The 17,821-nt window shown below is 40.1% G+C and overlaps 3 protein-coding genes across 8 annotated transcripts in view; all 3 read left to right on the forward strand.

Annotated features, from left to right (window-relative positions):
- Positions 1-2,907, forward strand: part of dph6 (diphthamine biosynthesis 6) — a 56,996-nt gene extending 54,089 nt beyond the window's left edge. Inside the window, exon 15 of the mRNA XM_031310096.2 lies at positions 1,944-2,907. Coding sequence (XP_031165956.1) covers positions 1,944-2,062 — 119 coding nt within the window. The 3' untranslated portion in view covers positions 2,063-2,907. The remainder of the gene's footprint in view (positions 1-1,943) is intronic.
- A 3,091-nt stretch (positions 2,908-5,998) lies between these two features.
- On the forward strand, positions 5,999-9,953 carry LOC116057382 (zinc finger protein 770-like). 3 transcript variants are annotated; one of them, XM_035994534.1, is made up of 3 exons: positions 5,999-6,128; positions 6,454-7,526; positions 7,596-9,952. In XM_035994534.1, the coding sequence occupies exons 2-3, from the start codon at positions 6,856-6,858 to the stop codon at positions 9,814-9,816; spliced, it is 2,892 nt and encodes a 963-aa protein (XP_035850427.1). In that variant the 5' UTR covers positions 5,999-6,128; positions 6,454-6,855; the 3' UTR covers positions 9,817-9,952. The 3 variants fall into 3 exon arrangements, with proteins under 3 accessions (XP_035850427.1, XP_031165666.1, XP_031165667.1); XM_031309806.2 differs by having other exon boundaries at positions 6,454-9,953; XM_031309807.2 differs by having other exon boundaries at positions 6,004-6,034; positions 6,454-9,953.
- Positions 9,954-10,134: 181 nt separating this feature from the next.
- Positions 10,135-17,821, forward strand: part of aqr (aquarius intron-binding spliceosomal factor) — a 56,817-nt gene continuing 49,130 nt past the window's right edge. The window contains exons 1-11 of one of the 4 annotated variants that reach the window (XM_035994532.1): positions 10,135-10,248; positions 10,738-10,821; positions 11,336-11,392; positions 11,667-11,707; positions 11,814-11,849; positions 11,957-12,077; positions 12,256-12,396; positions 15,811-15,879; positions 16,031-16,131; positions 16,248-16,324; positions 17,293-17,357. In XM_035994532.1, coding sequence (XP_035850425.1) covers positions 10,189-10,248; positions 10,738-10,821; positions 11,336-11,392; positions 11,667-11,707; positions 11,814-11,849; positions 11,957-12,077; positions 12,256-12,396; positions 15,811-15,879; positions 16,031-16,131; positions 16,248-16,324; positions 17,293-17,357 — 852 coding nt within the window. In that variant the 5' untranslated portion in view covers positions 10,135-10,188. Of the gene's footprint in view, positions 10,249-10,716; positions 10,822-11,335; positions 11,393-11,666; positions 11,708-11,813; positions 11,850-11,956; positions 12,078-12,255; positions 12,397-15,810; positions 15,880-16,030; positions 16,132-16,247; positions 16,325-17,292; positions 17,358-17,821 lie in introns of all 4 variants that reach the window. The other 3 variants (XM_035994531.1, XM_035994533.1, XM_031309804.2) reach the window with 3 other exon arrangements.

The raw sequence follows: 17,821 nt of genomic DNA on the forward strand, positions 1-17,821 counted from the left end.
AGTTTGAACAAAAATGGCTGTCGATGTTTAGCATAAAGTGGTGTTGTGGGCATTAGTAATAGTGTGTTTTTGAAAACAGAGATTTAACAGCAGCCTTCTCAGCTCCCTGTGTGTTCGCCGTGAAGCCGAATAATGGCTCGTCCTCTTGGGTAGATGGTTTAGTTCCATCCCATTGCTAATGTGATGGCTTTTTGAATCTTACAGCCTCTGTCCACTGGGCCTCTCAATGAGGCTCCCTGTGTAGCCCAAAGGGGGGCCGAGAGACCAGAGGATGGAGATTGGGTGTGTGGTGGGAAGTATTCATAGGATTTTGTGTGATTTTACAGAAGCATTTATAGGGATTGGGGAAAAGCGGTCCGTGGTTTTACTCGCTTTTCACTCACAAAGACAAAAGAACACAAAGTTGCCTGGTAACTCTAGTCACCTTCACCCCCCTCATGTCTCTCATTCATGCATAAGCAGGAATGTCTGTGTACACAGACACTGAAAGTGACTCTCAAAGAGAGAGTGCAATTATTTCCTATCTGTTAGTACAAAGATTAAAACGTTGTGACATAAAACAGGCTTAGTGTGCGAGGTGTGATGAAGGGTGTGTTTCTTCTCTTAATAAAACCATCCTCTGTCTGTGATCTCCCTAGCTCGTTCAGTTGTCAGCTAGCCATCTCCAGATGATCCCGCTTACCAGGGTGCACCACATGCTCTGATAACTCATATTTAGGCTTTTAACGCCCTCCAAAAAGCCTCGTGTTCAGTGGGGGTATTTTAAGCTGTAGTGCATATTAGCTAATTAGGGTGTGTGGGCTGTTTGTAAGGATGTGTGGCATGCTGCGTGTGCTTCAAAGGAAACAGAATGAGGCTTATTAAATAGTGCTGAACTGCTCGCGTAACCTCTCTGTCCTAATTTCTCTCTCTACAAGTTTACATAAATGTCACATTGTGGTACTGCAGTACTAGTAGATGTTATTAAAATGGCATTGGTTTGTGTTTCTCCACTGAGACTCAAGATAAGTGGTCAGGAATTACATTTTGATATACATCATATTACGCAGATGTTGTTGTTTATGGAACAAAAACAGATTGAGTTGCAATAGTGATGGTACAAAAGTGAGACAGCATACTTTCCTGGATGTGTATCTCTATTCTAACCATGTCAGATCACAGTGACCACACCCAAGTCCCATCCTACATGCTTTTAAATCAGAAGGAATAAGCCAGGACAGTCAACCATGAGACAGGAACACTTGTGTCCAATTAGTGCACGAAGCAGAAGAGGGAATGGGCAACATCCCAGCGGGCTGCTGCTAAATAGACAGGCTGTCATCAAGACCAGGCTCTGAGACGCTCAATGAATTCTCACATGTCCACTGGCCGTCTGTAGTCCGGCCACATTCGCACGCACGCACACACACACACACACACACACACACACACACACACACACACACACACACACTAACAACATCTCTCAGCTCCTATAAAACTGAGAGGTAGTCCCAACACAGCTTCTTAACATCCCAACACAACAGGAGCAGAGGATCCATTGCACTAGATCCCCCTAACAAGCTGCTCAATTGTCCAAAAGGGCATGGCAGGGTTGCGCCCCACCCCCGTACTTCTGTGTGTATGTGTTTGGTTGTACATGGCTCTGTGTGTGAGTTTAGAGTTCTGTCCTCGCTGACCATATGTCTGCACACTGCAGGGAGTTGAATTTGGGGGGGGGGGGGGCTACAATCTGCCATGGATTTAAGAATGCCAATAATTTGTAAATAGGTCTGTGTTCCCTGGTCGAAGGGTTAAGTGCAGCCTCTGTCCTGGGACGGCCCCAGTGGGGCAGCTATATGAAAACCTAATGTCCAACTCCAGCCAAAGTTCTCATGAAACTAATCTCTCTCTCTTTTTTTCCCCCTCCCCCCCTGATCTCCCTCCCCATCTCTACCCACCAGGACTTGAAGAAAGTTTGAGAAGCTCTCTAGGAGAGTCCAGTCCGTCCATGGCCCTGGTTCCAGTCCTGGACTTGCCTGACTCCCAGATCCTCCACCTGTCCTGCTGGCTCAGTTTATAGAAACACAGCCAGAGTCAACAACCAGACTCCAGTCATCCATAGCACCGGAATTCAGTGGGGCTTTTCTAGAGGAGCGACTCTGACAATCCAAAACCTAATGACTTACTGTCAGGACAGGACATCAGTGCTCATTAATGTTGACTGTTTATCACTGCTGATTGTTGAAATGTAAAGCTTTGTCTGTCTCCAAGTGGTTTTGATGATGTGCGGTTTTGAGGATGTGTTTATTCCACTTCACATCCCAGAACTTAGGCCAATAATTCACTTTGTCCTCCCCTGGACTTGTATATTGCAGCAGCTGTCGTTCTGCCTCGGAAACAAGTCTCATGGAACTTCTATTAGCTGAAGCTGCATACCAGAAGACTGGAGACCATAGTCTACAAAAGGAGACACCAGCAGTGTCTCATTCCATGAGGCGATAAACTGTATCCCCTGATATCCCACTGTTTCTGGTGGAATTTCTCTCACCACGTTAGCTAACACCCCTCATAAAGGCCTAGCGCCACCGCTGACACCATCTGTTCAGTTGTAAACCTATAGATTTACTGTGTGACTGGTTTGTGAGAGTGTGTAATGTGTATGGATGAGGTGACTGTGTTTCTCCCTCTCATGCTTCATGGGATTCAAGGTGTGTTATTATTGTGTAATAGGCAATCAGCGCCAAGCACCTGAAAAGATTAAGCCTCTTTATGTTTTCTATTGATTCTAAGGCAACCTGGTTAATAGGAGAGGGACACTGCAACACACAGCTGCAGGGCAGGTGTGTGTGTGTGTGTGTGTGTGTGTGTGTGTGTGTGTGTGTGTGTGTGTGTGTGTGTGTGTGTGTGTGTGTGTGTGTGTGCGTGCGCGCGCGCGCGCGCGTGCGTGCGTGCGTGCGTGCGTGCGTGCGTGCGCGTGCGTGCGTGTGTGTTGGTGCTGTCAATGGACATTGTGACGATGTGGGAAGAAAATACCACTATTAACCATTGCTCCTGGAACATTTATTTTCTCAAAGATCATGAACCATATTGATGATCTGAGTTGGAATGCATCTTCACTCCGGCTATTCTCTTCATCACGCTTGTGATGGCGGGGGTGTGGAGTTGGCTATTGATCTTCACCAACCGCAATGTTGTTTTGATTGTTGTTATCAAAAATTGAACAATAGAGGCAGCCAATAGAGCCTGAAGATTTTTATTGAGGGTTGAAAAACACAAACAAGCAATTATTTATGAGAGTGAGCAAGCCCCATAAATATACAGTGTGTGTTAATTTTCACCTGTTTGGTTTTAAAGGGCCCCGCCAGGGGGAGATTCAGAATTGTTGAATGATGCAGCTGTCAAATAAGCTCTAAGGTATGGGTATTTTTAATAGTACTTAGAAGTACTTTTATTATGTACTTGTACATTTCAGTCAAGTAAACACCCATACATTTAATCAACAAATATTTGATTATATTTCAGTGTTTTCAATAAATGTAGGTGTAGCCACAGATTTGGCAATGACACAAATAGCCGAAAAAGACATGAATCAAAAAACAAATTATTTGTCAATTTTTTTGGTACCTTAAATTTCTAAATGTGTGTAACAGGAATGCCAAGCACATTGTTGCCGAACAAGACTGTGCTGGGCAAACATGCACGTTCAGCAGTCTTCCCTGATAAACAATGGTTTACAGGGAAGATTGAGAGGGGGGTTTTGTTTAAATTGAGCAATGAATATGAAGAAAAAACACACACCAGTCAATGGAAATGTATTTCAATTATATATAGGCACTGGATTTAACTTCATTATTAAAATTCCACATTTGCAAGTTGTTTCTGTATTGAGTTTTGAATGCATGTGCTTTTTTACTTAGTGGAACAATGACTAAATTTCAAGGAATTTTATGTCACAAAACACAAAAATACAAGACTCAACATTTCAGTAAACACAGAGGAGGAAATCAGCCATTAAAATTCAGTGTACGACAACTTATTGTTGATTGCACTGTAAACATTACATTCTGTCTTTCAGTGTGCGTGTTTTCATACAGACACAGGCAAAGCCACAAGTATATCATCACAACCTCAACATAGCTGATGTGATGGCCTATGGCAAACACTTCTTTGTGTCTTTACCAGTGTGTTTTCTCACAAAATGAATAAAGACAGGGTGACATTTAGTTTTCTTGTGTGTTTTGTCAAATGTACATTTTAAGCTGACCTGCAACCGCTCTGCAAACAGACTGGCTGTTGTGGCTAACATTGTCCTTTGTGCACAGTGTACAAAGCCTGCGGCTCTTGTCATTGTGGCCTTGCACATGGACTTTAACTGTGTGTTTCTTCCTCCAGGCTAACCAGGCTGATGTGTGTGACTCTCTTTCCCCATAGCAGTGGGCTACAGTAGGGGAGCCCAGCTCAGGAGCGGCCTCGCTGCATGTGATGCCTCCTGACATTGTGGTCTGTGTGCCTCAATGGCTATGGTTTTGTTTGTTTGCATATTTCAATCCTTTTTGTTTCATAATGTATTGTTTTCTTCTCCTGACACATTGTGAAACATGTCTTCATGGTCACAGCACTTACTAAATGAAACTTGTTTTATCTTCTGAACTGGCAAGCCATCGCATGCTATTGAGTGGTGTCTGCTGCCCTCTAGTGGTCAACATAAATGGTGCAATTTAAAAGCATAAAAGTTTTCAGTATTTTCACTAATATACTGAAACAATTTTATTTATTTATATTACAGTGAAACAATTTATGAATTAAGAAATGTAGCATTAGAACTACAAGTATTTAACATTTTTCTCTCTCCTATAATAGATCACTGATATATTTGGTTCAGTGCTCAATGTTCCATGTTAAGCCACAAACATAGACTTACAATAGAATTATTTTCTAAATGTTCACTATTTTAATTGTTTAGGTATTTTGAATTAATGGTGGTTATTGCCAATTTTTTTTTTATATATATATATATATATATTTCTGATTCAATTCAGATTTTTTTCTTACTTTGTTATAGTAAAATTATCTTTAATTTCTAAAGTTTTAGACTTATGATTTGATATTTTGCTATGCACATTACATCTTTCAAAAACTTTCTTATATGACAACTTAATCAATAATCAAAAACAGCCGTGATTCATTCTTGTCGATTTAGGTGAGAAAAATAGAAACAGCAGTACATCCAACTGGGTTTGAAAACCTGTGGTTACTCTGGGTCTTACTAGACCAAAACCCTAAAGCTAGACGCAAGATGGAATCATATTGTCATCTCCCAGTTACCTCTGAATGGTAATGGTCTTATATTTTTTTTAAACCTGAGGCATACTGTGTATATATGTATATATATATATATATATATATATATATATATATATATATATATATATATATATATGTATATGTATATGTACATTGACAAAACCAAACAACACAAACATTTGGCGCAGCGGGTAAAATCCTTTGGCTCAGAACTCAAAATTGTTTATCCATTTATTTAAAAAAAAATAATAAAGGTTTGAGGACCAAATGGACCATATCAGAGGGGGCAGATGGTTTAAATGAGGAGTGAAAAGGGCCATAACATGTCAAACTAGAGAAACACTCGGTTACAGAGGAGGACTGTGAACCCACCTGTCTGCTGCTTACAACACTAACACCACTGCCTTTCTCCAACACTCCTCCACAGCCCTGCCCTGGGGATATTACAGTCAGAATGCATATCAATTATGGAGCCATCTGAATAGGTAAAATGTAGGACTATACATTGTATGTCTTATGAGTCTTGGTCTAACTTTTTACACTATATAGGTCATGGATGTATTAAGAGAGATATAGGTTTGTAGGAATTTCGCATAGCCTCCGTATCGTCAATGTAGAAGATTAAGTATCGCGAGAATAACATCCATAGCATGTGGTATACCCGCATCTGCAGGTCTGCCACGGATAGGAACCTTATACCTTTGTTTCCCGCCGTACATTTTGAGGGACGTACATGCTTGTTGCCAAGGTAAGTCGTTAGCATCGTTAGCAAGAAAGCTAACAAGGCACATTGTCAGCTCATAATGAATACATTAGTTGTAATAGGACTTCAAACGTATATAGTAAGTACTTTTGACTTATACTCCCTCAAAGCAAAGGGTTGTTAGCCAGTTCCGACGTTTGCTGCACATTTTGGCTAGTCCCTGCTAATGTTAGTTAACGTTATAACGTTATGGAAATTAATGCACGGTTTATTACAGCACTATATTTTAGACATTATACATATTAAACGTAATTCTGGTCACAATTTTCGGTTTTCGAAGACAAACATAATAGGACATAATTTGAATATATATATATATAATCATTTGTTTCCTATTGTCAGTTGCACTGATTGGAGTTCCTCCATGCTTGCTTTACGTTTTAATTCCATATGCTTTGCTCTAGGTCTAATGAGAGGATCGCTACTCAGGGGGGAAAATCACTAAGGTGGTGATTTAAATATGCATCAGTGACCTGTTTGTCCAAAATATTTCTCTTCGCCACATAAACTTCAAAAACATGATGTCATTCATACTGGCCAGAAGCCCTTCATCTGCACAATCTGTGGAAAAGCCTTCAAGCAGTCTGATCTTTTAAAAAAGCACTTGCAGAAAGTCCACCATTCAAGGCGTCCAACACATCGTCTACGGGATGACATTGTAACTCATAACCAACAAGCAAAATGTGATAAACCAGCTGCGGGGATTAACACACATGGCAATGGTTATTACACTTTAATGCCTTTGATTGTGTCAACTTCTGTGGCCTCCCAACCAGAGTGGAAAAGGAGACTGGAAATGAATATATATGCCACATGTAAATGATGCCTCAGTGATTCGGAGCAGTATCTTCAATTTTATGGATCCAGTACCTCAGAAGCAAGTTGATTCTGCAAATATAGACACAGCTGCATTCAATGCCCACAATGGATACACCTGCAAAGTCTGCTTGAAGTCATTTTCTTCATCTCTTCAGCTTTGGATTCATTCGCCAGCTCATAACAAACTAAAACAATGTGAGGGGGGCAGAGAGTCAGGCCAGACTTTTTCTAAACAGGCTTATTCGAAAGAGCACCTGCAGTCACAAGAATTGAGCTCCAGCAGAAGCAAAATGACTTTGAATCACCAGTGTCCTAAATGTCTCAAAACCTTCTGCACACCATCCAAATTACAACGGCATTTCCTTATTCATACGGGGCAGAAACCCTACTCATGTATGATCTGCTTGAAAGCCTTCAGACAGAAGGTACACTTGAAATCCCATTTAAGTACAGCAAATAAATGTTCACTGTCTGTCGGCACTGAAAGGAAAAAAGAGAGGTTTGGCAATAGCAGACAAACCACAGGTCTGCAGCCTCAATCATCACTTCATCTTCAACCCACCAGCCATCACACTCCTGTGAATTCCTCAGTGGAACTGGAGCAACAGTGTAAAATAAGTGTAAATGCTGTGCAGGACCTGAACAAAACCGAAATCAAGTCGGATGCATTTGTAAAACCAGAGCAATCTTTAAATAGAAGCAGTCAGTGTTGGAGTATTTGTCACAAGTCAGATAAACAAGAGCAGCAACACTTAACACACAAAGACTTGAAACCATTCCAATGCATGATCTGCAGCAGGTCGTTTCAGTTGGAAGTTAATTTAATACGTCATCATAAAATTCATAGGAACCAAAAAGAATTGGGAAGTTCTACCACTGAGCAAAACAGCAATGATGTGAAAATGTCTGATTCCGAAGCAATACAACATTTACCTGAACCCAGGCATGCAGATCCTGTTGACTTGAACATCTTTGTTAAGTCAGAAACATGGAGTGGAAATTGCAGTGACTACAATGACTCTCTTCCCCAGGATTCTGTGTTCATTACATCAGCAGAACAGCAGAGGGAAACCTACCATGCCACCAGTGAGCAGCAGAGAATTTACTCATTAAATCAGTGTCATGAATGTTTAAAATGTTTTCCATCGGTATCAAAACTTCAAAGGCACATGATGAGTCATACTGGACAAAGGCCCTTTGGCTGTGAGATGTGTGGAAAGAGATTCCGTCAGAAAACACACCTGAGGGTCCATTATCGCACTCATCTGTGGTCTAGATATCACAAGCAACGATCATTGTATATCAATCGGCCACCTTCTCGCATAGGTGGGTTTAACACAAGGACTGCAGCAGATGTCCCAGTACAGGAAATGTTACTACATAAGAATGATTTTGAGACACACACGGGCAGTGATGTAGTCTTTGTAAAACACCTGGATCAGAGTCCTTCTATAATAACTATTCAGAATAACAACAGGGAATCCGATAACAAGTTGTTGCCACATATCTCAAAGAAAAATGAGGTTGTGCGAAAGGTTTCTAAAGTGACTGTGAAAAGGACACAGACTGCTAAATCAATGCGTCATCCAGGCAACGTGCAATACAAGTGCTTCCAGTGTTTAAAGTGTTTTCCAAGTGCCTCTAAATTACAAAGGCATGAGATGGTACACACAGGCTTGAAACCATTTCAGTGTGTTTTGTGTGGGAAAGCATTCAGGCAAGCTCCACATCTGAAAACTCATGAACGGTCTCACTGGGAGAGGAAACCACCCAGGCCAGTCAATCTACAGGGGAACATCAGAAAACTGAAAGCAAATAGACAACAGCAGCTTTACCCAAGGATCAGTGTCCATATCCCACAACAGAATAGATCTGTGAACACAGAAACTACACTTTCAAATTCTGATGGTGCTGAAGATAATGGAGTGAGAGTGTTGCTCCGCACCAGGCGTGAAATATCCATCACAAAAGTTAACAGTCTCTTTAAGACAGAAAAAAATAGTAATGTAATTGGTAAAAAAGGGAAACTTAACACATCTCCAATATCAAGGCACCCGGTCACTCACTCTGGGGTAAGGCCATACAAATGCACTATGTGCAGCAAAACCTTCACACAGTGTAGACATCTAAAAGTTCATGAGCACAGATGCAGACAGGCTTCACATAATATTCAAGGAGAAATTAAAATTACCAACAGTCTCCAGGATAAATGCATTGAAAACCTTTCTGATTGTACAAATTTGAATGTAGATGCAACAAAAGAGCAGCCGGAGTCACATGCCAGTGTTGGCCATCACTCATTTACTGATGGAGATTTATCTTATTGGTCAGAGGCAATAAACACTGAATGGTTGGCAGTGCCAGAAGTGGGCTTACAAGAGGAGAAAAATGAATCAGAGAAAAGACAGAGAGACCATTATGATCTGGCTACAGACCATTATAGTTATTCCTTTCCCTCTCAACTTACCTTTGAAATAAATAAGCTTGTCCAAAATCAAAACACGGCAGCCCCATCTTTGTCACACCAACATGACGGTACTTCTACACATAATGTAGAAGTACCATGTCAGCCTAAAGGAGTTATGGCTATTTCAGATAGCAACAAGCTGCTCAGTGATGAACTTGTGAGTTCTGTAGTTGAGAATCAAATGCAGCCAGATAATTACTGGTGTGAACCACTATCTGTGTTTGAATGTGAGAAGTGCTCTGCGAGTTTTACGAGCAAAAACAGTCTTAAGCAACATATTTGTTCAACCAATGTTCAACCTAAAATGACAGAGTCAGCCCAGAAGTATCGTTGTGACATTTGCTTCAAACATTTTGTGTCTCCCTCTAAACTTAAAAGGCATTATCTCATTCATACAGGTCAAAGGCCGTTTAGGTGTGACATTTGTGGCAAAACATTCACACAGTCGGCACATGTCACAACACACCGGCAAACTCATTGATTATCAACATGTTACTTTTTTGCAGTGTAAAATTGTATTTATGATTATCATGATTTGTCATTAGTGTGATGTTTGTGTATACTGTATGTATGTAAAATATATGTAATATTAACTGTAAATAAATTAAACGTCTTTCATATGGTATTTTGTAGTCCCTCTTGTTGAATTTAATTCAATATTAGAATTAGAGTTATATTATTATTATTATTATATAATTTAATATTTTATGATAGCCTTTTTGTACTTCAGTTAAGACTCGTTTTTAAGAACGTACACAATAGGAACGGAAGATTTGCTTTTGTACCTGGGGACGATTTTAGCGACGTACCCATTCAGGAAGTTAGTCGCACACTGCGCGTTTTGGTTGTGTACATGCGCAACCGCAACCAACCGTCCAACGGCAGTTACACTGATGCTAAAACAAACATAAAGGTTTGTGAGCTTAATTTATTATCGTCATATATTTGTGTACGCCATGGCGCTAACAGTAACATTATATAATGTTATTTCGGAGGCAGCCTCTTAGTGCTAATTAACGTTAGCTTAGCTCACCAACTGATATTGTGAAACAGCTAACGTTTAACGTTACTAATGTTAGTGTTTTACGACGCTTTGTTAATAATAATACGTTATAGGAACGTAGCTATATCACTAATATGATGTATATTAAAGTATCGGGAGGCATTAGAGTTATTGTAATGTTTGGAATTGCACAAACTGATGAAGTTTTTAACCTAGCTAGCTAACTTTCTCAGCACTATTCTTGCGTATGGTCGCCCCATATTGTCAAATAGTAGTAGTAGTAGTTCAGTTAAAATAGTTAAGTTCAACGCCTGCTTGTATCGATGAGTAGCTACGGTTACTTTCCTACAATGTCGTATTTCCCTCTTTTTCTGGCAGTCATCATTGTAGCTGCTTCAGATGGCCACCATGGAGAAACAAACCCCCGCTAAAAAGGCTGCTGCGCCTTCTGTGTCTCAGATTAATGCAGAATATGTCACACAGGTAATCATTGTGCATGTACACTACACTTGTGTGCTGGTCCAGCACTGTGTGTTGTAATACGTTCTCACATGCTGTTTTTATGCTGCAGTCAGTTTTGTTTTGATTTACCTGTAATTGATCTATGTCTGTTAGGTGAACCTGAATTAAGCTTGCATAGAAGATCCTACTACATACAAAAAGTACTAATGTGAGAGGGAGGTAACGGGCAAATGGGAGGAGTGAACCTGTGACAGAGGATTTGAGTCTGTGCTGTGGATCACATACTGTTCAGTTTAGTAGAGAGTCAATCTAAGTTGGAGACATTTCCCTTCTAGATAGTTCACTATTAAACCAGAATAATATACTGTATATCTAAACCACAAAAGAATATATCTAGTTGAACCTCTGAATTTTCCACAAATACACCACCCTGTAATGCATCATTTGTACCAACCTTTGTGTTGCTTTATGAATTTCTCTATGTTTGTGCTGTCATTTTTACTACCTTTGATGTTTTTCTTATTTCTGGTTTCAGTTGGCTAATAAATATTGGGCTCCTCATGCAAAGAATAAACTACCGTTTGACCCTAAGGTGAGTTATATTCATTGCTGCATCTTAGATATGTCAAAATATATATATATATGTATAATTTTTGTAGCTGAACTACTTTCACAACGTAAGTTGCAAACACATGTCCTATATACTTTATTTATCAAAATGTTAGTTGTGTGTTTTCGTTGTATACAATAAAATAGCCAGTCACCAGTCAATGAACTAATCACACATGTTGTGTTTTTTGCATTGAGGTGTGCTCCGTGTTTGTCTTAACCCCTAAGAATTTTAACATTCTTTGCTGTTTGTTTAGGTGATGGAAGATGTTTATGAAAAAGAGATTCTCAAGTCCAAGTAAGTACATATTTAGCATATCTGCCTTAAAATGCTATGTTTAATCCAATTAACACATGTTACACTTATTTATCTTTCTGTTGTCTTCTTTCCCTTACGCTTTCAGATTTGCCATCAGAAAGATTATGCTGCTTGAGTTCAGGTGGGATACTTCAATTCCTCCTGTTCTCTCTTTTTATGAAACAGCTAATGAATAAAAAGTGTTAAAACAACTTATAGATATTCATATATTATTTTCTAATTTTTCAGCCAGTATCTTGAGAACTACTTATGGGTGAACTACACTCCCAAGGTGTCCAGCAATGCCTACCTCATGTCCATTTGTTGCATCGTCAACGAGAAGTTCAGAGAAAATGTCCCAGCCTGGGAGGTAAGAAATGCAGTATCTCATCTTAAGACTATGTGTCATTGCATGGTGACCCCAGCTTCTGAAGAGACCGTACTTACACAAGTTACTTTAAGCCTGTACGTTCACAATCTCTACAGTTACCATTTAAATGGATGGCTATCTACAACATTGTTTTTGTTTTTTGAATTGTGTGTATCAGGTGTTCAAGAGGGAGCCCAGCCATTTCCCATTCTTCTTCAAATGTGTGATGGAAGCTGCATTGGCAGGAGAGGAGGCCTGCCTCACTCTGAAGGAACAAACTGTGCTGCTGGTCTTCCTCGACCACTGTTTCAACAGTCTGGTGTGTACCACTAAACGGATATTCAATGCCTTGACTCACTGGAGGAGTATGTAACTTTTATTATTATGCTGCTGCTTGTAGGGTCAATAAGGGAGGTTTGTTTTCATGTCAATACCTAGATTACTGTGAGTTAATCAGCTAATATATTAATTACAATATTTACATGGTTTAAAGTAATCACGATATTTTTGACTAAATACATCGATGTCGATATTGTAGGGTTGACTATTGGTGCTTTCACAAAATATTAACTAGTGCTGTCTAACGATTAAAATATTGAATCGCATTAATGTCATAGTTAACTCGCAATTAATCGCACATTTTTATCTATTCTAAATGTCCCTTGATTTCTTTTTGTCCCATTATTTTTTTCTCATTTTAATGCTCTTATCAACATGGAAAAGTGGATCTGCTTGCTTTGTGCAAGTGTGCTTCTGTCTGAAGTCATCCATTGTCGCCTGGCTTTGACGAGGGGGCGGAGAATTCGCATCAGCTGTGTGCTTGGTATCAAGTGGTATTTCAGACTGGACGTGCTGCGATGATAGCTCAGTTCACAACGACAAAACACACAGATCACTTTGGTCTTGTCAATGGCAATGCCATTTGGCAACTTTTTAAAAGTAAACTTTCCATTCAGAATCTTATTGGCATCCATTTTGCCGTCTCGCGCTCGCCATCCACTCAAAACGTAACGTTCGCCTACTACTCTTTGGCCGGCTCGCAAGCCCAAACAAGTGTGTCCGGCGTGCATGTTGTTTTGTTTCCGGTCTAGCTAGATCCGTTGTGGTGTTGTAGTTTTTCTAATGTTACTAGTTGTTGCAACAGCATGTGAAATAAACTACAAAGTTTGCTAGGCCAAAAAGAACATTAATCTCGCAATAAAAAAATGTACGCCGTTAAAATGGGTTTGCGTTAACGCCGTTAATAATGTGTTTAACTGACAGCACTAGTATTAACACAACAGATGTTCACAAGTCATTTTTTGGAAGTCCAAGTCGAGTCTCAAGTCTTTGAGGGGCAGGTTCAAGTCAAGTCTCAAGTCTCTGGCCATCTGATCTGTCCCTACCACTGTATTGTTAAATCTTATGAATTCAAAGCATGTCCTGTAGCTACCATCCATACAGTACAGTATCAAAATCAGTTGTAGGATAACTTTATGGGATCTACTTAACACATCCCTCTAGTCCTCGGACCTGGTGAAATATTAACCTAAGTCTGTCACATCATATGGATACAACTATAAAGATACAATTTGCCTGTTCCCAGCATTAGCACAATACTTTGCGATGGTTAGCTTGTTACCTGTGATGATATATGCTAAATGTAACGTCTCTTTCACTCAAAAAAATGTCTAATGTCGAAGTGGAAATCAAGAGAATACAGTTACAGAACAACATGCATCTCAGAGTCAGTCCAAATTACGCACAATAAGCAGTTTGAACTCACTGATGTAATGGCATTTATTTTCTAAGTGTTAGTACGCTCAGTGAAACTGAGTCCAGCGCGAGGGAGATCCGACTCAGAGGAGGAGAGGTTAGTGAGGCCAGCGTCTCCACAGTAGGTGACCGTGATAGTTCATAGATAGTTCATCCACGCATGGATGAAATAATGAAATATTAAATAGGACTACAGTAACAGAAATATATGCAGAATTAAGACAGTCAAGACGGCCCAGTGTTTGGTGGACCAGGTACACCTTGTTCACTTAATAGCCTACAAATCAGCCACGGGATCAATTACGCATCACATGAGTTTGCCCACCCGACACAGCGTTTGTTCCTGGGGAGATGGATCCGTGCGTCCCGCCTCCTGTGCACCATGGATGTCTGAGCCTCAGCAACTACTATAAAGATACAATTTGCCTGTTCTCAGCATTAGCACAACACTTTGCGATGGTTAGCTTGTTACCTGTGACAATATATGCTAAATGTGAAATGAAAACATCTTTCACATTGCAAGTGACTGACCTATCTGGGTGCGTTTTGAGATGCCTGATGAAGTCCGACGTTGTTGATCCGTCATCATTTATCTTGGTGCCACACACCTTGCATGTAGCTGTTGACTTACTGCCACTGTTTACCAAGTTATTGAAAGCAGAACTAATGACAAAAGGCACAACTCCGGGAGGACTTGGTGTCGCATTCGTCAATGCATTTCTTTTATATGTGAGTGTGCGCACATAAGGCATAACGCATGTGTTACGTGGAACATTATGGCAAAGGGCAGGGGACATGTTGCTCTTCATACGTTTCCCCAACATATATGAGCCAATAAAAGAAAATAGAAATACATGAATAAATTTAGATTTAAAAAGCAATAATTGCATGAAAACAAGTTGTTGACGAGTCTTGAAGCTCGAGTCCGAGTCAAGTCTGAAGTCTTTTGGGTCGAGTCGCAAGTCAAGTCTGAAGTCAGCTGTTTGTGCGACTCAAGTCCGAGTCTCAGACTCGAGTCCCCATCTCTGTAACACAATGAGAGTTTTGATAAATAATCACCAATAATGTTGATACAATGACAAAGTGGGTAAAGGCAAATAATAAAACGGTTAGTAAATCTGGCAAGTTCAGAAAATGACATTACTTTACTGTAATGCAAAAATTACAGGAAAAGACAACACTTGACATATCACGATGTTAGGATATCCAAAATTATAGACGATATCTAGCCTCATATATCGATGTCGATATAATATCGACATATTGCCCAGCCCTAGTAAGATGGTTTGTCTAATAAACTTGGGTTACACAGATTTATTTTTAAATAAGCAGCCGGCCTTGGTAAGCCTTAGCGTTACTAGTCTTGGCTGGAGTGTTTATTAGTGCATGTCTGGATAACAAGATAATTAAGATGCTGTGTACAACATCTGTATCTAGGGACGGATAACCACGGTTTGTCAAATATACTGAAAGATGGCAGAAAAGTGTTCATCTACACCATTCTGTTGTTACTCTAAATATGATCTCAATGATTTTACATGGGGATTTGAATAATCAGGGTTTTGTTTCAAACAGGTTAAAACATCTTCCCACTCATTAATGTAAGCAATGCCAAAATACCTTGTTGGTCAAGATAAATGTGGATATTAAGGCAATTGTCCGTAATGTCCACTAGGCGGCAGTAGTAGCCTAGGCAAAACAACTTGGGTCAGCTCCCACCCATCTGTATCCTCTGCAGCCGCATTAAACCACAGGGAAGCACTGCAGATTTCTCACTTTAAAATATGCTGTGATAGCCTGCTACACTTTGATTGTATCCTATAAAGCCCTCTAAATATTTTAGTTGCAGACTTTTATTATGGGCTGAAGTATAATAAAAATCTGTCATACACAGTGCATTTTGATAACTTTCTCTCTCTCTCTCTCTCTCTCTCTCTCTCTCTCTCTCTCTCTCTCTCTCTCTGCGCCTCTTTCCCAGGAGGTAGATTTGATCAGAGAGCAGGTGCAGCAGCTCATCTCTCTGCCTATGTGGATGTGCCTCCTACCAGTAAGATGTCAACCTATTACTCTATTATTTTTTTTTCTGGTGGTTATTGGTACACCAAGTAATGACGTTGTTTGATAATTTCATTGGAAAGAATTGCCTCCTTGCCATCACACGAATACTGTTTACTGATTTGTTTCTGTCATGTTTACAGTCCAGACTTCAACAAGAGCTTAAGAAAGTTCCAAAGCTGCAGAAGTTCTGGAATCTAATCAAGAAGAAGTGTGATAAGATGGATGCTGACCCAGCTGAGCAGTAATATTATTTTCTTAACTTACATTTTCAGATCTATACACACTAGGAAATTGTGTTTTTTATCCTTTCAGTGTCTAAGCCTTATTTCTGATCTGCTTTCTTTGTGTCTTCCTAAGGGCAAAAAAAGAGAGGACCTTCCTCTCAGCTCTCATTAAAAAGTTTCTTGGAGTTCTCATGTCAATTCCACCATCAGGTAAACAGAAAAAAAAATGTATTCCCTTGGGATTTGATAGTGTTATTGTGTACAACTACTTAATTCCTTCGGCACGAGGAATGACCATTCGAACCTGGTTCTATTTTAATATAAAAAATGTGTTTCCTGGTGTGGATTCCTACCTCCAAATATTGAGTAAAATTAATGATACTGGGTGACTCTCCCTTTGGTCCCAAAGCAGGTATTTGCATGTGCTCTTTCTACCTTTCCCAGCATGATTAATGTACTTAGGATTTTCTAAAGCTTGCACAGTCAGAGAGCACATCTCTTCAGTCCCGGGCCATATTTCCAGTATGAAACACAATATTGCCCTTTTTCATCACTGTTTTAGTTGCACTTATCCCTTTTTTCTTTCTGCGTCGTGCAGCCGCCGAAGGAGCATGTGCTCCAGCTGCCATACAGCCAACGGCACTAACTACTATGTTATAATGTAGGCCGACGCAGAGGCCCCCCCACCTGAATGCTAAAAACAGAACGTGGTGTATTTGTGTGTTTAGGTAGAATTCAAACCTGACAGAGTAGATTACAATCTGAAGCCCAGCAGGATCCACATCACTCTAATGCGTGCTGCATGCCTCAACTTTAAGTACACACACACACACACACACACACACACACACACACACACTAACATGCTTAATGAGGGCTGATGCCCCAGCATGCTGCTGTGCTGGCAATGCAGTATATCATAGTGAGGCTCACACACTCAGCATGGCACCTTGGTGTTGTCCACATGCATTTGCTGTCCTCATATCCTCAGTGATAACTACACAACCTCCTTTCCACTGCTACATCTCATCGTTCTTGTTCCCAATCTTTTTTTGGCCTTGTATGTTCAAATAGTCATGTCTGCTTGTCTGTCAGATTGCATTTATCATTGACAACATGCATTTACTGATATGAAGTGAAGTGCTAACCGCCATGATTTCCTGCTCCCCTTTCAATAGGGCCTGTATCCATGGACAAAGTACATTACTGTGAGAGATTCATTGAACTCATGATTGATTTGGAGGTAAGGCACATCCTCCCGTTCCAAAGCCTTATTCAGTACATTTTTACAATCCTTTGCCATTTGAACTTTTTCTCTCCCTAGATTTGATTGCTTTATTTAAAATGTACAGTGCAAGATGATGCACTCAATCTTAACCCAGACTAAGCAGACATTCATTTCCACTGTGTATGTACAGTGTATTTGCTTAATCATGGTATTCTGATGAAGGAAGCGGTGTAGACATCCGTCTCTGCTGAGCTCATTTGCCTTTTGTCCTTCATATTTATAGCTAACTCAGGTCAATGCGTCTCTGACAGTGCTGTCTGCAAAGCTATGCAGTATTTGAAACAGTAGTCTTTGATTGGAGTATGGCTATTTTCAGCCTGATGGCTTTAACATCTGGTATAAGGTGTTTGGAGTAATGTGCAGTGTCTGCTAGCCATAAGGGTTGTGACCTGAGATACAATTCCTTTTTGGAATAATCC

Source organism: Sander lucioperca, chromosome 18 (genome assembly GCF_008315115.2).
Source record: "Sander lucioperca isolate FBNREF2018 chromosome 18, SLUC_FBN_1.2, whole genome shotgun sequence".
NCBI lineage: Eukaryota > Metazoa > Chordata > Actinopteri > Perciformes > Percidae > Sander > Sander lucioperca.